A 16,731-nucleotide genomic window follows, 5' to 3' on the forward strand; every position below is an offset into this window, starting at 1 on the left:
TATATCATAATTGAGTTCAATTGTTTTCCAAGTGGTGTGAATAGGCTTCCATAGTTTTGTATGGCACATGTCCATTCTCACTTCCATGCTGTTCATGCCAGCTGGTAAGTTGTAAGGTCATTAAATAGAACATCTATGAAAATTCCTCACAGCCCATTTATGGATCTGCAAAACCTGAATATTGTACATATATTATTTTAGATCCATCTTTGCCCTCTTTCTACAGAATTGTGATTAAACATACACATATTTTATCTATCATTTTCAAGTTTCTTTGAATTCTCATTGCACTGTTACTTATTTTTAAAAAGCTTCCATAAAAGCAGAATAAATCTTGTTATCCACAAAAATTAAGCATTTTGTATAGTAGTGAAATCCTTCAACTAGGCAAAAGATGTTAACCTTCCTTGTGTGTACATGGGCAGATGTGCAGTCCAAAGTCTTCACAGAAACTTCAGGTTTATTTGTGCTCAACACAACATACAGAAACACAACAAACCTCAACTGTACACATTTTAGCTGCAAAACGGCAAACAGGACAGATTTAAGGCAACTGGTCATAATGAAAATGGAAACTTGGAAAGTTTCAAATAATTTGCACGGTGGTTGCCATGGCTCAGACTTACTGTCCAATCAAAATAAAAGGCATACAGGCCCAAAACACATTTTTGCTACACATTAAAAAAACAAACTGATATTAAATTGAATTAACTTAACCAAAAAGGTGCAGGTGGATTATGTAAAGACATGGAGTCTGGCATAGGAATTTCCCCCAAGCAGTGCAAACCTGCTGGGGTGGAATGCCACAATGTCGCAAGCGCTTGTCGCCATTTCGTCTGGGATTTCGAATGTGTGGAGCAGCTTGCCATTCTCGTGGAAAACCTTAATTCTGGGTGGCGATCCAATGCAGCCCACAGCAAAGCAGTCCTCCTGTTTGGGGTCCCACATGGCCTGGATATTGGTCGAGCCTTTAACCTTGGTCTTGTGCCTATCGACAACACAAATACACAACAGGCTCTTTTCCACTGCCGGTTTTCTGGTAGGTCTACAGCTCAATACAACAACTTATACACTGGAACTGACAAACATTCTACAATCAATGAGTTCAGCTGTCTACAGTGTTCATGCTCTTTCATATCTATTGTTAATTTGAAGAGGCATGGGCTTGCCTGGAACAGCACTCACGGGATGGAGGTGATGAGGGGTGGTGAAGAGATCATCTGTGATGTGTCAAACACCCTGAGGAACACCAAGGACAACCAGTCAAGTACAAAACAGATAAATAAACAACATTAACAATGATGTAGCATGGTGTAATTACATCTCATTAATCAAGTATATTCCTAAAAACGTAAATCATCCAATTTCTGTAGTAACAATAAGCAAATGTATATACAGTACTGTATAAGGGGTTTGACATTTTGTGGCATATGCCAAGTAGACAGCCATCTAGCTGTATTCTCACATGTTCTGTACACACACACAAACACACACACACACACACACACACACCTGAGTGTGTCATCATTGCAGGTACCAAGTACTCGGTTTCCTGTGTCAGGAGAGAAGTAGGCACCCCTGACAAAAGCCTCCCCCCTCAGGTCCGACACAGCCTGGTTGGACTCCTTCTTCAGGTACCGTACATCATGAATACGGACCCCACTGCAAACACACAGTCACACTCAATGAGCCCCTTTATATGCACATCGATAAACCGTTCATAATAATGGGTTTATTGCAGTTATCGGTTTATGAGAAATCCGATTCGCACAGGTAGGTTTTTGGCTAATAAACTGATTTCTCAAGACATGTATCCAGCATAATTGGGTTATAATCAGGTTATTGGCATTCTAGAATGATAAGTAGCAAATCACATGCCTTGAATTTCAGTTTACTCTTGAGTGGAACACATGCAACCGACAGACTGCATGTAAACGACAATGAACACTTTACTCCAATAACCAGTTTATTCCAATAACCCGATTACTAATGTAAACAGGCTCAGCTTTTACACTTAACACCTCTAGTAGTACACCAATACCCAGGCAGGGTCATGTTATTATACCATTAGGCAGACTGGGGCTGATGGACAGATGAACTACACAACATCAACACAACACAATTCCAAGTCAATCATACTTCTGCGACATCAGCCTGTCCAGTTAGGAAGCAACACTGATTGCAAAGACAACCACTGACTGATTTTCATTTGACCTGGGTGATGTCCAGTACCCCACCTGAGGGATTCTTGAGATGAGGGGCAAAACATGTCCAATGGGTGATTTTATCACAGCTTGCCTATATAGTAAAATTATAAAGTTTTAGCAGATCTACACAAGGACTATGTAATCATCCATAATTTGGTTGGCAAAATGATTTTGGCACTGGAACATGTTATTTTTCATGATGGCATCTCTTTCTGGTCACCCTATCAACAACTCAATACAGACTAAGAGTCAGCAGGATCTAAGAGGTTCAGGAGCTTTAGGACGGTGGGCCATACACTTTATGGTTGGTCATTGTGCTGATTTTCTGAAGAGGTGCGAGTGATTCAGTGATTAAGTATGACACCTGATCTGAGCTCGTTGGAATACAAATGGGGAGTTTTGAAGAGACAAACTAGGCATCAGTCTGCAGTGTACTCACTTTTGCACTTTACTCTATGCATATTTTGGAAATAACTTGTGTGTTTATTAAAAATTTAATCAAAATGTACTCATTATTACTGAGCATTGTAACTACAAAGGGAAGAAATATGTAGAAAGGAAAAACATAAACCATGGTTACACATACTTGATCCCAGCTGCCAAAAAGTACATCCGGTGTACAGGATGGACGTGGACACAGCGCATAATCTTGCTTGAGAAGGGATCCATAGCATAGAAAGACTCATGTGATGACCTGTGGAAACATGGGTCAACACAAAAACACAAATACAGTGCCATGAGAAAGTTTGGGCACCCTTTTGGAAAATCATTACATCGGTTTATTTCTCGTCAAGCTTTTAAAGTAGCAACTTCCTTTTAACATATGTTTAACTGAAGGGAAAGAGAAACATTTCAGCAGTGGAAGAATTTTCATAGAAAGAATTTTATGTGGATTTACACAAAAATATGCGTGTGCATAAATATGGGCACCCCAAAGAAGGTGTACCATTAATATGAAGTAGAACTCACCTTTGCTGATCTAATGGCCTTTGGATACTTGCTATACAAGAAGACAAGTTCCAACTGCCTGGTGCTACTGAATAGTTGCCAATTACTCTATCCAGAATCCCTCTAATTCAGTCAGGTTACTCATCTGTCTTCTTTAGACATCCTGGTTCAAATAAATTCATTCTTTTTCAATGATGGTGATATCTCAAGATTGGTATGACCATTTCAAGACATTGTACTTGTTGTTTTGCATTAACTCATTGTTGAATTTTGATCAGTGCAGTGCAAACACTGTCCTGTTGGAAAGTCCAAACTCTGCTCAGCTCTAATTTTGTGTCTGACACTTGAACATTCTTTTGAAAAATATGCTATTTGAAAAGAATTAATGAGGCCCTTAACTGTAATATGTTTCACAGTGTGTAGACTATCCACGCAGACCTATAGTAGGGTGTGTTTTAGACCAGAGGTCATAGAATTTATGGGTGCATTTTTTGCCATGTCCACCTCCCATTGTTAAGGTCAAATAACTCTAGCTCAGTCTCATCTGACCACACTACGAGTTCCCAAATGCTTTCAGCTTGTCCAGATACGCTTTCCGCATAAGGTTAACAACTTATTTCTGATGGATACACAGGAAAGCCTTTTTATGCATCACCCATCCAAGGAGCTTTTGCCTTGTGAAAAGTATACGTGGAAGGACCCATGTCTAAGTCTGCTCTATCAGCAGCAATGGTCTTGTAATTCTATGGAGGTGTGCTGTAGTGTGCCTGTTACCATTCTTAGTATCCTTTAGCCATGCCCTTTTAACTATTTTTAAACAAACTACAGTTTGTTCAGAGTCCACCATATTGCACTCTCCATAGCAGAACTTAGGACAAGCCTCGTCTGCTATTGGGTCATTTCACGTGAAATCAGACGCTTTGGGACCCGACCGATCCGGATTTCAATCATACTTGGTGTGCCTTTTTAGTAGCAAGGTAGCACCCCAGAACTGCATTGGTTTGAATCTGACACTAATATTAAGGGAGAAACAGACTAGGAAAGGTTCACATGTGAGGGTAGGACACTATACATTCAGCCTTGAATATATCAGTCAGTGCTAGTCACAAAAAGATGCCTGTGGTATTGTTTGAAAGCTCTTTTCTGGCTCTACATATTACACAATCAGCTTGGAATACAACAACTCTCAGAATATGAATTATGATAAATTGAACAATTAAAAATTGAATATCTAAAAAAACTATATTTTAAAATAGCCAGTTCCTTGTCCAAACGTAGCCGGCAATGTCATTAGCAACACCTCAAATGCTGGTGTTCGGTTCTTTATTCATTTCAGAGAGAATTTGACTCACAAATATGGCATCATACAGACCACTTACTAATAATATGGTAATATCATAGTAGCATCACATGACAAAACAAAAACAAAACAAAAATGGTCAGTTTCCATGGTCCCAGGTTTCAGAAACTAAGGCAGATGTCCATTTATACACACCAAATGATGATATGTGAATGTTTGAACATTCCTTCTCTGTGTACCTGTGTCATCTTCCCTTTACCGTACTTTAAAGAGATAATCAATGGCTACACTCTCATTTTGTACTCTACCAGTGCATTTGAAGCAGCAGCTGTGTCTTTTGTAGATAATGTATAAGTACGTCCCGTTGCAGTTACAGGTTCCACTACCAGAAGCACATCCTGATGATCCATGACAAGTTTATCTGGTCTGAAGGGAAAAGTGAAGGATGCAGATGGTCCATGAGGATGCAGGAAGTTCAGTTTCACCGTTCCAGTGCTCGGCATACATTCTTCAACACATGCTAGCCACCAGTTGCCATCATATACAGCTACAACATACCCTTTGATGCTTGAAAATGTAACACATTCCTTTACTGAGCTCACTCTTTCAACTCCTTCTCTGAATGCGGAAAATGGCCTAATGTCCATTGACAATGGGCAGAAGCTGTGTAGTTTTTGAGTACCTGGAATAGTTCTTGCAGATTCAAACCTCTTCAACAGGTTCTCAGCTTCATGATGGTGCATCTCTCTCAAGAACATCCATTGCCAGTTTGCCACAACAGAGATGTACCATCATGAAGCTGAGAACCTGTTGAAAAGGTTGGAATCTGCAAGAACTATTCCAGGTACTCAAAAACTACACAGCTTCTGCCCATTGTCAATGGACACAGTGGAAGTTAGGCCATTTTTAGCATTCAGAGAAGGCAGAGTTGAAAGAGTGAGCTCAGTAAAGGAATGTGTTACATTTTCAAGCATCAAAGGCTGTAGCTGTATATGATGGCAACTGGTGGCTAGCATGTGTTGAGGAATGTATGCCGAGCACTGGAGAGGTGAAACTGAACTTCCTGCATCCTCATGGACCATCTCCATCCTTCACTTTTCCCTTCAGACCAGATAAACTTGTCATGGATCATCAGGATGTGCTTCTGGTAGTGGAACCTGTAACTGCAACGGGACGTACTTATACATTATCTACAAAAGACACAGCTGCTGCTTCAAATGCACTGGTAGAGTACAAAATGAGAGTGTAGCCATTGATTATCTCTTTAAAGTACGGTAAAGGGAAGATGACACAGGTACACAGAGAAGGAATGTTCAAACATTCACATATCATCATTTGGTGTGTGTATAAATGGACATCTGCCTTAGTTTCTGAAACCTGGGACCATGGAAACTGACCATTTTTGTTTTGTTTTTGTTTTGTCATGTGATGCTACTATGATATTACCATATTATTAGTAAGTGGTCTGTATGATGCCATATTTGTGAGTCAAATTCTCTCTGAAATGAATAAAGAACCGAACACCAGCATTTGAGGTGTTGCTAATGACATTGCCGGCTACGTTTGGACAAGGAACTGGCTATTTTAAAATATAGTTTTTTTAGATATTCAATTTTTAATTGTTCAATTTATCATAATTCATATTCTGAGAGTTGTTGTATTCCAAGCTGATTGTGTAATATGTAGAGCCAGAAAAGAGCTTTCAAACAATACCACAGGCATCTTTTTGTGACTAGCACTGACTGATATATTCAAGGCTGAATGTATAGTGTCCTACCCTCACATGTGAACCTTTCCTAGTCTGTTTCTCCCTTAATATTAGTGTCAGATTCAAACCAATGCAGTTCTGGGGTGCTACCTTGCTACTAAAAAGGCACACCAAGTATGATTGAAATCCGGGTCGGTCGGGTCCCAAAGTGTCTGATTTCACATGAAATGACCCTATTTTGTATGATAAATATCATGTTAATGACCAATCATGTCTGTCTTGGTGACTGAAGGGATTCCAAAGTCATTAAAACCAGTTTGTGCTGCAAAGGTGAGCTCTACTTCATATTAATGGTATACCTTCTTTGGGGTGCCCATATTTATGCACACGCCTATATTTGTTTAAATCCACATACAATTATTTCTATAACACCTAAGAAAATTCTTCCACTGCTGAAATGTTTATCTTTTCCTACAGTTTAACATAAGTTAAAATGAAGTTGCGACTTTAAAAGTTCAATGAGAAATAAACCGATGTAATGATTTTCCAAAAGGGTGCCCAAACTTTCTCATGGCACTGTACACACACGTCTTTGTTTTTACACACACGTCTGCTTTAAATGAGAGGAGTGTACTTTAAAGGGGAAAAAAGAAAATTGTCATACGTTCTAGTGCGCATGTCGCAGATGGTAACACGTCCCCATTTGTTTCCTAAGAGTAATGTGGTGCAGTCGTCTGACAAGAAATCAAAGCTCCTCAAGTCCTTAAAACGGCACACCTACGACCATCGAGAAGAAAATCATGTGAAATTAGGACCTCTCTACATCAAGTCCATTTATTCAAATAATTAACATAATTTGATATTTCACATTCTTGAAAATACACTGTAATTCATATGAATTGAGTCACTAAGAAAAATGACTGACTAGTAATTGAAACATTACCTATAGAAGGCACACTACAGCGTGTGCAGAATTATTAGTCAAACAAGTTTTTGGACCATATCATCCATTTTATGCATATTTATATATGATGAGAAGTTGCTTTCCAACACACTTACAAGCCATCAGGGTCACAAGAAATATAACCGCATAACATTTAGAAGAATTAAGAGGTGAAACCCCCAGAAAAGTATTACCCTGCAATGCTGTCATATTCCAAAACTAAAATCTACATTGAGTGTCCCACTCAAAGACATGGCCAAGGTAAAAAAAAAAAAGCCAAAAAAAAAAGCCAATCCGTAATACAAACCTCAACTCCATAGAAGTTGGGACACAAGGTTAATTGTGAATAATAACAAAATACTGCCATTTTCAAAAAGTCTGGTTTTGACATTAGTTGGAGAACGGTACAAAGAAAACACATCAGCCATAAAAACTGACCAAAATTATTGTTTTGGGGGATATTCATGAATATGTAAATCCAACGCGTCTCAAAAGAGTTGGGACGGGGACAATAAAAGGCAGCAAATGTTGAGGAAGATTAAAAACAAAAGAAAGTACAACACTTAAGCTTAACAGTTAATAGCATTAATCTGTGAGATGATTTTACATAAAAACAGTGTTGATTCCTATCTTGGTCATGATTTCAACAGCTTAAATGGTAGGTGTATTCCTTGTCATGTTTTGCAACATTTTCCTTTCTGTAGTGCTTACAGTGTGACAGATCTTGACCAAAAGCCAGCCATTTTATGTCCTGCTGGTCCTTATGTTGGAGTTAAACTGTTAAAACATAGTAGAGAATGCAATATGTCCTTACTATGTGGCAGTAATCGAAGATCTTCCTTCAAAATATAATGCACGAGTGGCTTTTCATGCTGTTTAAAACCCATTTATTTCATTCAGTACTGTATTCAATTCTACAGGTGAGTTGGAACAGCTTAACCAATGTACTACTGCACCCCCATGCCATCATGGAGGCTGACTTTTGAAGTTAGCACTAACACAAGTTGGATGGTCCATTTTCACTGTAGCACAGGATGTGCAAGACTATTATTTTCAAAAAGAATGGACTTCTGCAACTTCTGCTGACTTCTGTAAGCAAAGGACAGTTTCCCATGTCGTCTGGGTCTATTTCAAGTGAGCTCGGGTGGATAGGGGAATGGGTAGGGGATAGGGGAACCCCTCTATCATTTGCACACATGAAGCATCCTTAATATGGTCAAGTTTTCACTAGCTGTAATTCTTGGAGTTCTAGAGGCAGACTACAGCCAATATATATTTCATGATGTCATGAACCTATACAGTACAATGATTTTAATGACAAAAATATGTCTTATATCACTTATATACACTCAATCGCAGTAAATCAAGGGAATTCAAAACTTTATGTAATAACTATGGTAATTGTTCCCTCTGCATTTTTAATTCTGAGTGACTCAGCCTCTCTGTGATTGTCTTATACCTGGACACACAAATTGTTCATCAGTACAATTCATTTTGAAATGTTCTTCCTTGTTGTTTTATCTTATTTGGATGTTTATAACATTTCACTGATCCCCGTCCCAACTTATTTGAGACGTGTTGCAGTTATCAAATTAGAAATGAGTAAATATCTCCCCTAAAACAATATTTTTTCTCGGTTTTAACACTTGATATGTTGTCTTTTCACTATTCTCCATCTAAGGAATGTATTGAATGTTTTGAAAATGATGGCATTTTGATTTTATTCTCAGTTTACCAAACGTCCCAACTTCATCGGAGTTGGGGTTTGTAGATACAGAGCTTCATTCAGGTTAGGATAGAGGTTAGGATAGGCCCTACTCTGGTATGATGTAGTATCATGGAAGTCCGCAACACTGTTAATGCTTGAGAAAGGACGAAGGTCCGAAACGTCCTGCAAATAAATCACTGGGAGCATTAACAGTGTTGCGGACTTCCATCATTTATTTCAGTTAGCCTACTCTATTTTGTCCAGCACCTGTACCACTGATGTGCGCGCATTCTCCACCTTCATGATGTAGTATCATTACAGATGGACAAGCTGACAACACCAAAATACATCCAATCGTTATTTATGGACTTGAGCTGCGTCATCGTCACGAGGTGATAACGTTGGCATAAACTCTCGGCAAAGATGAGGCTAGTGCAAGGGGTTTCACACATTAAAATAAGCCGCCTGGCGGTCTTAAGACAAGGAAGTACGTAGAACAGCCATTTTGGAATTGTGTGCTGGGAACTACTAGGACTACTTTCATTTTGAGACCTGACATTTTTTGGTGAGCTCTGTTTTTCGACCTTCAGCAACTTCAGTCATAGTTTCAAAAAGGGACTGAACAGCTGAAGCACTTTAAGGCGGGCATACACTGTGCGATATTTTCATTCATGGGTATCAGGGCCTCCGCACATAGGCTCCGACAAAGTGCTGAGCACTGCTCCGCAAAAGTTAGATTCCATTGTTTTCAATAAAACCCCGCACACTGGCGGCGATGTCCACTGACATTTGCGGATGCCGGCAAGCGATTACAGACAAGCTCTATTTTGTCGGCGCCACCCATTGACTATCAATGTTATGTTCGCGTGAAACTGGGTTTGGGGGTCAGAAAGTGCTGTCGGAGCCAATGTGCGGAGGCCCCTCACTTCCAACAATCTGTGGGAACTATCATTTCCAACAATTTTAACTGTATTAAGCCCCAAAATAGACCCACTATTTTGGGGCTTAATACAGTTAAAATTGTTGGACGGGGGTTTTAAATTGCTTTAACACAATTTAAAAGTGGTACTATGTAGATAAGCTAGTGAAAGTCAATGGATCAGTGTAGCATGTGTGATCCATTGACTCTCACTATAGCTTAGATATTTATTCCCTCCTTAAAACAAGACGCCTAACATGGAAAAATAAGACACTTTACCACCTTTATAAACCCAGGGCAACGATTTTAATTATATTCAGTCCCAAAATACTGGCATACCCCTTTAAGCTCCTGCTCACACTGTGCTCACGCTGTATCCCCTTTAAGCTCCTGTCCTCACACTGTGCTTTCTGGAACTGTAGATGACAAAAACCGGGAAAGGAAACGCACACCTGATGTGAAATGAGGAGGCGCTCAAGAGCGGATCGCGCCGCCCTGTCAATTTTTGCATGTGTACTGTCAAATCGGGTGGTAGCACTGCTTCAACTGTGCGATTTACTCACGAGGCTTGCGACCCTACGATTGCACAATCGTGAGGTGAAATTGGTTGTCGTTGCCCCATATAAGTTACACTACACGATGCGAGACTCATGATTGACCTCCGATTGAGCAAGAAATCGGCCCAATTCTGGAAAAGTCGTGCGACTGACAAATCATGGCAAAATCGGGGCTAAAGTCCACAGTGTAAGCCCGCCTTTAGCATTGCACTACCTAGAGCAGGGGTGCTCAACTAGAAACTGAAAAGGTCCACTCGCCAAATTTCGTATGTTTCCAGGGTCCAAAAAAGTCGCTACAGACCGATGCAGAAAATAGCCTCACTCGCTGGCCGCACTGGCCTCTTGCTCACTCACACACTGAGTTGTCATAGTGATGATACTTTTATTTGTCATAAGACTGGCTTCGCAGAAATACACCTATAGATGGCATGGCAGCGAAATCTCATGTATAAGTTATACATATTAAATACAGATGGATTTTGTCTTGGTCCGGATGACATTGCGTTTGGGTCCGCATCCGGACCTGGGTCCGCCAGTTGAGCACCCCTGACCTAGAGGAAGAGATGCTGAGTGCTCTTCTTTGTTGAATAAGTAAACTCAAATATGCTGGTGTTCTTGAAGTTAAAAGACAAAGTCCATTCTTCAAAACTTGGTGCCATTATCAGGCTACTCTTGCATAAAGACTAGCACACACACTTAATTTGAAACTAACAAAGGAGACCAAACCTCATCAAAAGTGGCGCATTCCACATCTCCAGCCCGTACAGTCTCGTCAGCACTGGTAGTGATGAGGGTCGACGGTTGCGAGTTTGAAAACTTCATGGAGGTGATCTGTCTGGTGTGTGGTCTGAAGATCAGAACTCCATTGTCCCCCCAGCTAGCCTCCTGGAAACAAACAGCCCAATGCAAAACAAGGAAACATACTTTAGTGACCTAAGGGTTTGTCTAGCTTTTAGATCAGTGGTTCTCAACCTTTTTTGAACAAATGCCCCTTTCACCTCATCAAAACATGGCAACACCCCCTTGACCTCATCATAAACCTGCCAAGTATTAAAACATTAAGTAGACAAATGCCCATAGGGAGGATCTGAGGACTGTGTACATAATGTAAGGTCCTTGTGTACCTTACCGGATTCCAGATGCCCACTTTGCCCCAGAAGTCCCCAGCGGCCATTAGCAGACTGCCGTCACAGGGATGGAAAGCCGCTGAGAAGATAATTTGCTGCACCACCTTCGCAACACAATCCTCCTGTATGCCCATCTTCTGAAGGCCCTCCTTGTAACTGACACAGACACACCAAATTAGTCAGGTTGACTAAAAATGTCACTGTTGCCATCTCATGCCATGTCAGCTTGACGGCAGCATTGTAGGACATCATAGTGTTTGTGCATATGTCTTTCGTAAAGGTTTTTACATAGTTTGTCTACCTACCTCTCCAAGTCCATTTTCTTTCCTTTCCATTTTCTGTCTTGCTTGACAGGTTCCTGGATAGAAAAAGGTCTCGGTCAGGCAACATTAAGACAACAATCCATGTTTGGACAAAAGACATTTTCTCAAAATGCTGGATAAATCACAAAGATAAATTGCTACTGTAAGGAAGGGAGCCAAACACACCTCAGTCCACAGACGGACCAACTCCTCAGGAAGTGAACTCCCATCTTTCAGGTTCAAAGGGCACATTGGGACAGGCCCCTCCAGGATGAGCTCTTCCTACAAACACATATGCAACCATCTGTGCAAACATGATCAACATTTTGGCCATTTCAAAACAGCCATATCCATCTGGAAGACTTCAAAATAGTTAATAGACTTTTCAGAGTTTCGTGACCAATTTTCCCAGAGGAAAGCACATTTGCCAAATAACTATGCACAACTGATATAGGGTGTTGAGGTCCTTTGATCACACCTTCTCTTTTTATACAATTGTGCATGACCTGGAATGCTTAGATCAAATAGGTATTCAGATTCACACATATAGGTGTTGGAAAATGATGAAATGGTCAAAAACTCATTTGCATAATAATTCTGCACACCCTGTAGAGACTTGGGCTGAAGGGCCCCCGTTGACTCTTGGGGCCCTTGGACTGGCCCCGGTAGGCCCGTGCAGTTATCCATCGTTAGCAAGTAGTCCCAGGGGTATGTTGAGTTGATCATATATCCTGACAGTGTTATGTTAAGGTACCACGGTGTCTTACACATGAATCTAGTAATTTCCGAAGAACCTGTGACCTTTTGAATGTGGTAACTTCTTAAAGTACTGTAGATGACAGTGAATTCAGCTGTTAAAGTTTCTCTTGCCCATTGAAAAGACATGCAGTTAGCCCTATTGAAGACAAAATCTTAGCTTTTAGATATGGAATAAAATGATGTTAGAAGCACTGGGTTGCTTCTTAAACACACAAGAGGAAAATTGCACATTCTGGTAAAAAAAAGGTCACTTAATGGTGATTTTGTCAAATTCTATCTGAGAGACATGCGTCTCTGGGATTGAGATCCAGTCACATACTATATTCGAAGGTCTCAATGTTAAGGTACATTATGCATGATTTTGCAAGGGATGGTGTTTAGCAAAAAGTCATGGAATACATGACAGACATCCAATCCAATCATACCAATACGTGATCACCATCTCGGTGCAAGATCAACAAATTTGAAGTTATGGAAAGGCCAACAGTCACACACCTCAGATTCTGGAACGTCCACGTCTATGTTCTGCAGACGCAGTGACTTCCTAGGAGGAAGGGCCTCCCTTACCACCTTTTTCCTAGAAAGGTGAGCAAAATATCCAGCTCTATACTTAACAAGCACCACAGAAGATTTAACAAAGTCATATCTGACCACTGAACAGTTCAACTCCAGCACCAGAGTTTAACTTATATCTAAATCCTAGTCGACATCAACCGCAAGACAAATGACTTGAATGTCTTAATTGAATGAACAGTTCTAAATCATATTAGAAAATGACCAAAAAAATCACAGTGTGTGATGAGGTAATAAGTTATTTCCCTTAAAATAGCATATAGCTTAATAGCTTAAGTATCTAGGTTCTTTGGATAACACTGGCTTGAAATTATAGGCTACAAGTTTACAGACTTACCGAGGTACAGACTTTGGTCTCATCATGTCAGCCAGCTGTATGAGAGAGTTTGTAAACGTCATGACAAGCATTTCAATTCTCAATTTCCAGAAGTAATAATTACTGCACAGAGTAATGTGTCTGTAGGCCTACCTGTGGAAGGTTGAGACCTGAAAGGAAGGCCTTATTCTGGCGAATGTTCTCAAGCCTCTCCAATTCATACTCAGACAGAGGCGCGTCCTGAAAAATAAAAACGCTCGTATCAGAAAAGCCTGCATTTAGAGATGAGCAACGCCCCAAGCTTGCTGGAATGTATTAGTAGAAGTCTTAGGCCAAAACATAAGCATCTTTACATGATATTTGGTTGAGCCAGTATCCCCTTTCATCGCCTTGCACTGTAAAACAGAAAGACTTCAATGACGACTGCATAACATTGTGACATCTTCCCATAGTAATGATATGGAGTGATGGATGTACACCCAGGTGAAAAAGTGGTTCAATTTAGTACAATAAAAGCACGACTGAAGTGTACTTAGCATGTTAAAAGCGCACTCACACTTTTTGTGCTAAGAAAAAGTATGTTTACAATATGCTTATTTAAAGTGTACTTAAAATTAGATGTAATTAAGTTGCTCTCAAAGAAAGTACACTTTGCGAACCATACATAAAGTGCACTTAGAAGATGTTTGGCTAAAGTGTATTTAGAGGAATATACTAATAGTGTTCTAATAGTGAACTTACTAAAAGTGTATTTTTAATAACATATTGCAATTGCACTTTTTTTAAGTGCACTTTGATTATACTTCACCCAAGTGACTTCGAAGTGTGATTTTCTATAGTGCACTTTAAAGTAAATCACTTTAACATATTGGAAGTATACTTTTTCTAAGTGCACCATGATTGTGCTTCATCCAAATATATTCAAAGTGTGCTTACACAAAGTGCATTTACCCATCATGCATCATCATGCATGTACCATCATGCAATGCACTTCTTGGAGCTAAATTTCTCAAACAGAAATCCATTTACCTCTAAGGAATATCTTTGGTTTGCATGAAAATATTACTCATTGTTATATTCTGCATTTATTGTAGGAGTTTTAACATTTTAAAGTGGTACACAAAAAATGGCCATGTTCCCACCGTCATTATGATGGTCACGTATATGTTCTGGTATATATAGACTCACACTTCCCATGATATCATGGTGAGAGGTAAGTTGGAACTAGTTGTTCAAACAAAGAATCAAGGGTCACCATTGGTGATCAATTCAAATGATCAACTACAGGGAGGTGGAACAAAAATGAAATAAAGTGAAATGTGTATCTGAAATCTCTGTAACAATGCAATGATTGTAAATGTCAGTCGTGTTAGGCATGTATACTATATCACTACTGTGACATGTGGCTATGTGTAATGTACAAGCTCTGAGAACCAGCATGGATTGTAGTATTACATGTATATTATTCGTTGTACTTGGGAGTGTACTGTAAATATACTTCAAGCATACCTGTTATATATTTACAATACTTAATATGATATACTTTTTACATACTTAAAATGTTCCAATGTAGTCCAAAGAAGCATGAAGTTAATATACTTTTATTGTACTTCTAGTAACAATAAAATGTTATAGAAGTGTACTCGAGCACACTATTAATGCCATACGAATGCATGAAAAGCGTGTTTGGAGCATACTTTCAAAAGTATGCTTGTAGTGCACTTAAAGTTGTCCAAAAGCGGTGCCAATTTAGCATCCTCAGTGTGCTGCAAGTGTGCTGAAGTACTGCTTTAGTAGTGCTTCAGCGCACTAATAGTGCAATGAAGCGCACTTTAAATCGCCGAAAATAGTACACTTTGTACTAAGTACGGTCAAAAAAAGTACACTTTAAGTATATGGGTTTTTCACCTGGGCAGGTGGCATTTTATCCCACCAAGTGAGTCAGAGGAGCCTACAGTACCTTTCTCTTTGGCTTACAAACGTCAACAGAGAGGTGTATACGCTGCTGAATCCTTCTAGCTGAACGTTGGACAACATCATTGGTGGATGCTGTGTCCACTTGCGTTTGACGGTGGTGGCCTGGAGACGGTGGTACCATCTTAAACAAAAACGAATGTCTAGATGACGACTTAAAACATTGCAAAACTTGCATTTTGATTTTAGAAGGCATACTCTGTCACTTCCATCACTCGTGTCGCTCTCTATGAACACAGTCCAGCAATTCTGTATCGCTTAGGTCGCCTCTGGTGTGTTGCATTCACGGGCTTCCTGTAGAATTGGGCCCAGGGCCGGATTAATGTTCAGTCTAGATATGGCTGCAGCCTAGGGGCCCTCACCTGACAGGGCCCCCCAATTGGCTACAAGTGAAAAATAGCAGAATTGTGATAGGATGTGACATTGAAGAATTCATTGTTCATGTTATCTAAGAAGGCGATCTGGGAAGGATGTCCACAAGGTTGGGGAGTGTATTTGTATGAATTTTAGTCCATTCTTCCAAAAGCACATTGGTGAGGTCAGATATTGGTTGAGAGGGCCTGGCTCTGTTTCTCTGTTTTAATTCATTCATCCCAGTTCTGTGTGTTCAGGATATGACTGAAGGTCAGTCAGTTCATCAATAGCCTACCATAAAACTACTCTGGCAATGCATCCATGTCTTCAGCCTATGGACCTTGCTTTGTGCACTGGCATGAAGAGGAAGGGAGCGTACCTATGTTCCCCGGGTCATGTTTCCCTGTCTTTGTATGGGACCGGGAAACTTTTTCTTTAAAAAAAAAAAAAAAGGGTTCTAAGTTCAGCACATTGCGTGTTTTCGAGTTTTAAATGTGTGCCCTTCCCAAAACCATCCCTAAACCTAACCCGTCAGAGGTTTTGTTGTTCATTTTGGTGTCCTGCGGCATCCTGGCCTACACTCTTCAAACATGAGGACTGCCTCCCATATGAGTCGAAACTGTAATAGCTGGAAAAGGTGGACCGATAACATGTTGAACCCTATGGGTTAGGAATGAAATGTCAGTTAAAAAATAATACAGTAGGCCTAGTGAAGGCAACTTTGAATACTTTTGGGAATGTAGGCTACACTTAAAATAACACCATAAACTTCAAATCCCACATGCTGTCTGACTGAATAACCGCCTTCTATTAGACTATGACTTAAAAAGAGCATAGGCCTACTAACATACAGCGTGTCTACTTCAAAACATGGCGATATTTAGTAGCACGTGATGTTACAGGTTGGGCTGAGTGGCGGCTGTTCTAAAGAGACGCTCGGGCTGTGACTACCAAGTTATCATCTGGCATTTCTTACCTTTCTCCTGTTGCCCTTATAAAACTTTGTAACCCGCGTAAACAAAAAAGGGTTTTGCGG

General features: G+C 40.0%; 1 protein-coding gene across 1 annotated transcript; it reads right to left on the minus strand.

Moving 5' to 3' along the window:
* Positions 1 to 440: 440 nt before the first annotated feature.
* Positions 441 to 16,731, minus strand: LOC134439326 (WD repeat-containing protein 76-like). Its single transcript, XM_063189233.1, has 15 exons — positions 16,672 to 16,731; positions 15,328 to 15,465; positions 13,721 to 13,762; positions 13,521 to 13,607; positions 13,389 to 13,423; positions 12,974 to 13,055; positions 11,906 to 12,001; positions 11,723 to 11,775; positions 11,420 to 11,573; positions 11,017 to 11,175; positions 6,828 to 6,940; positions 2,794 to 2,901; positions 1,513 to 1,662; positions 1,186 to 1,239; positions 441 to 988 (listed from the first exon to the last, which is right to left on the minus strand). Exons 2-15 carry the CDS (start codon positions 15,463 to 15,465, stop codon positions 736 to 738), a joined length of 1,524 nt encoding a protein of 507 aa, XP_063045303.1. The 5' UTR covers positions 16,672 to 16,731; the 3' UTR covers positions 441 to 735.

This window comes from Engraulis encrasicolus, chromosome 22, assembly GCF_034702125.1.
Source record: "Engraulis encrasicolus isolate BLACKSEA-1 chromosome 22, IST_EnEncr_1.0, whole genome shotgun sequence".
NCBI classification, from domain to species: domain Eukaryota; kingdom Metazoa; phylum Chordata; class Actinopteri; order Clupeiformes; family Engraulidae; genus Engraulis; species Engraulis encrasicolus.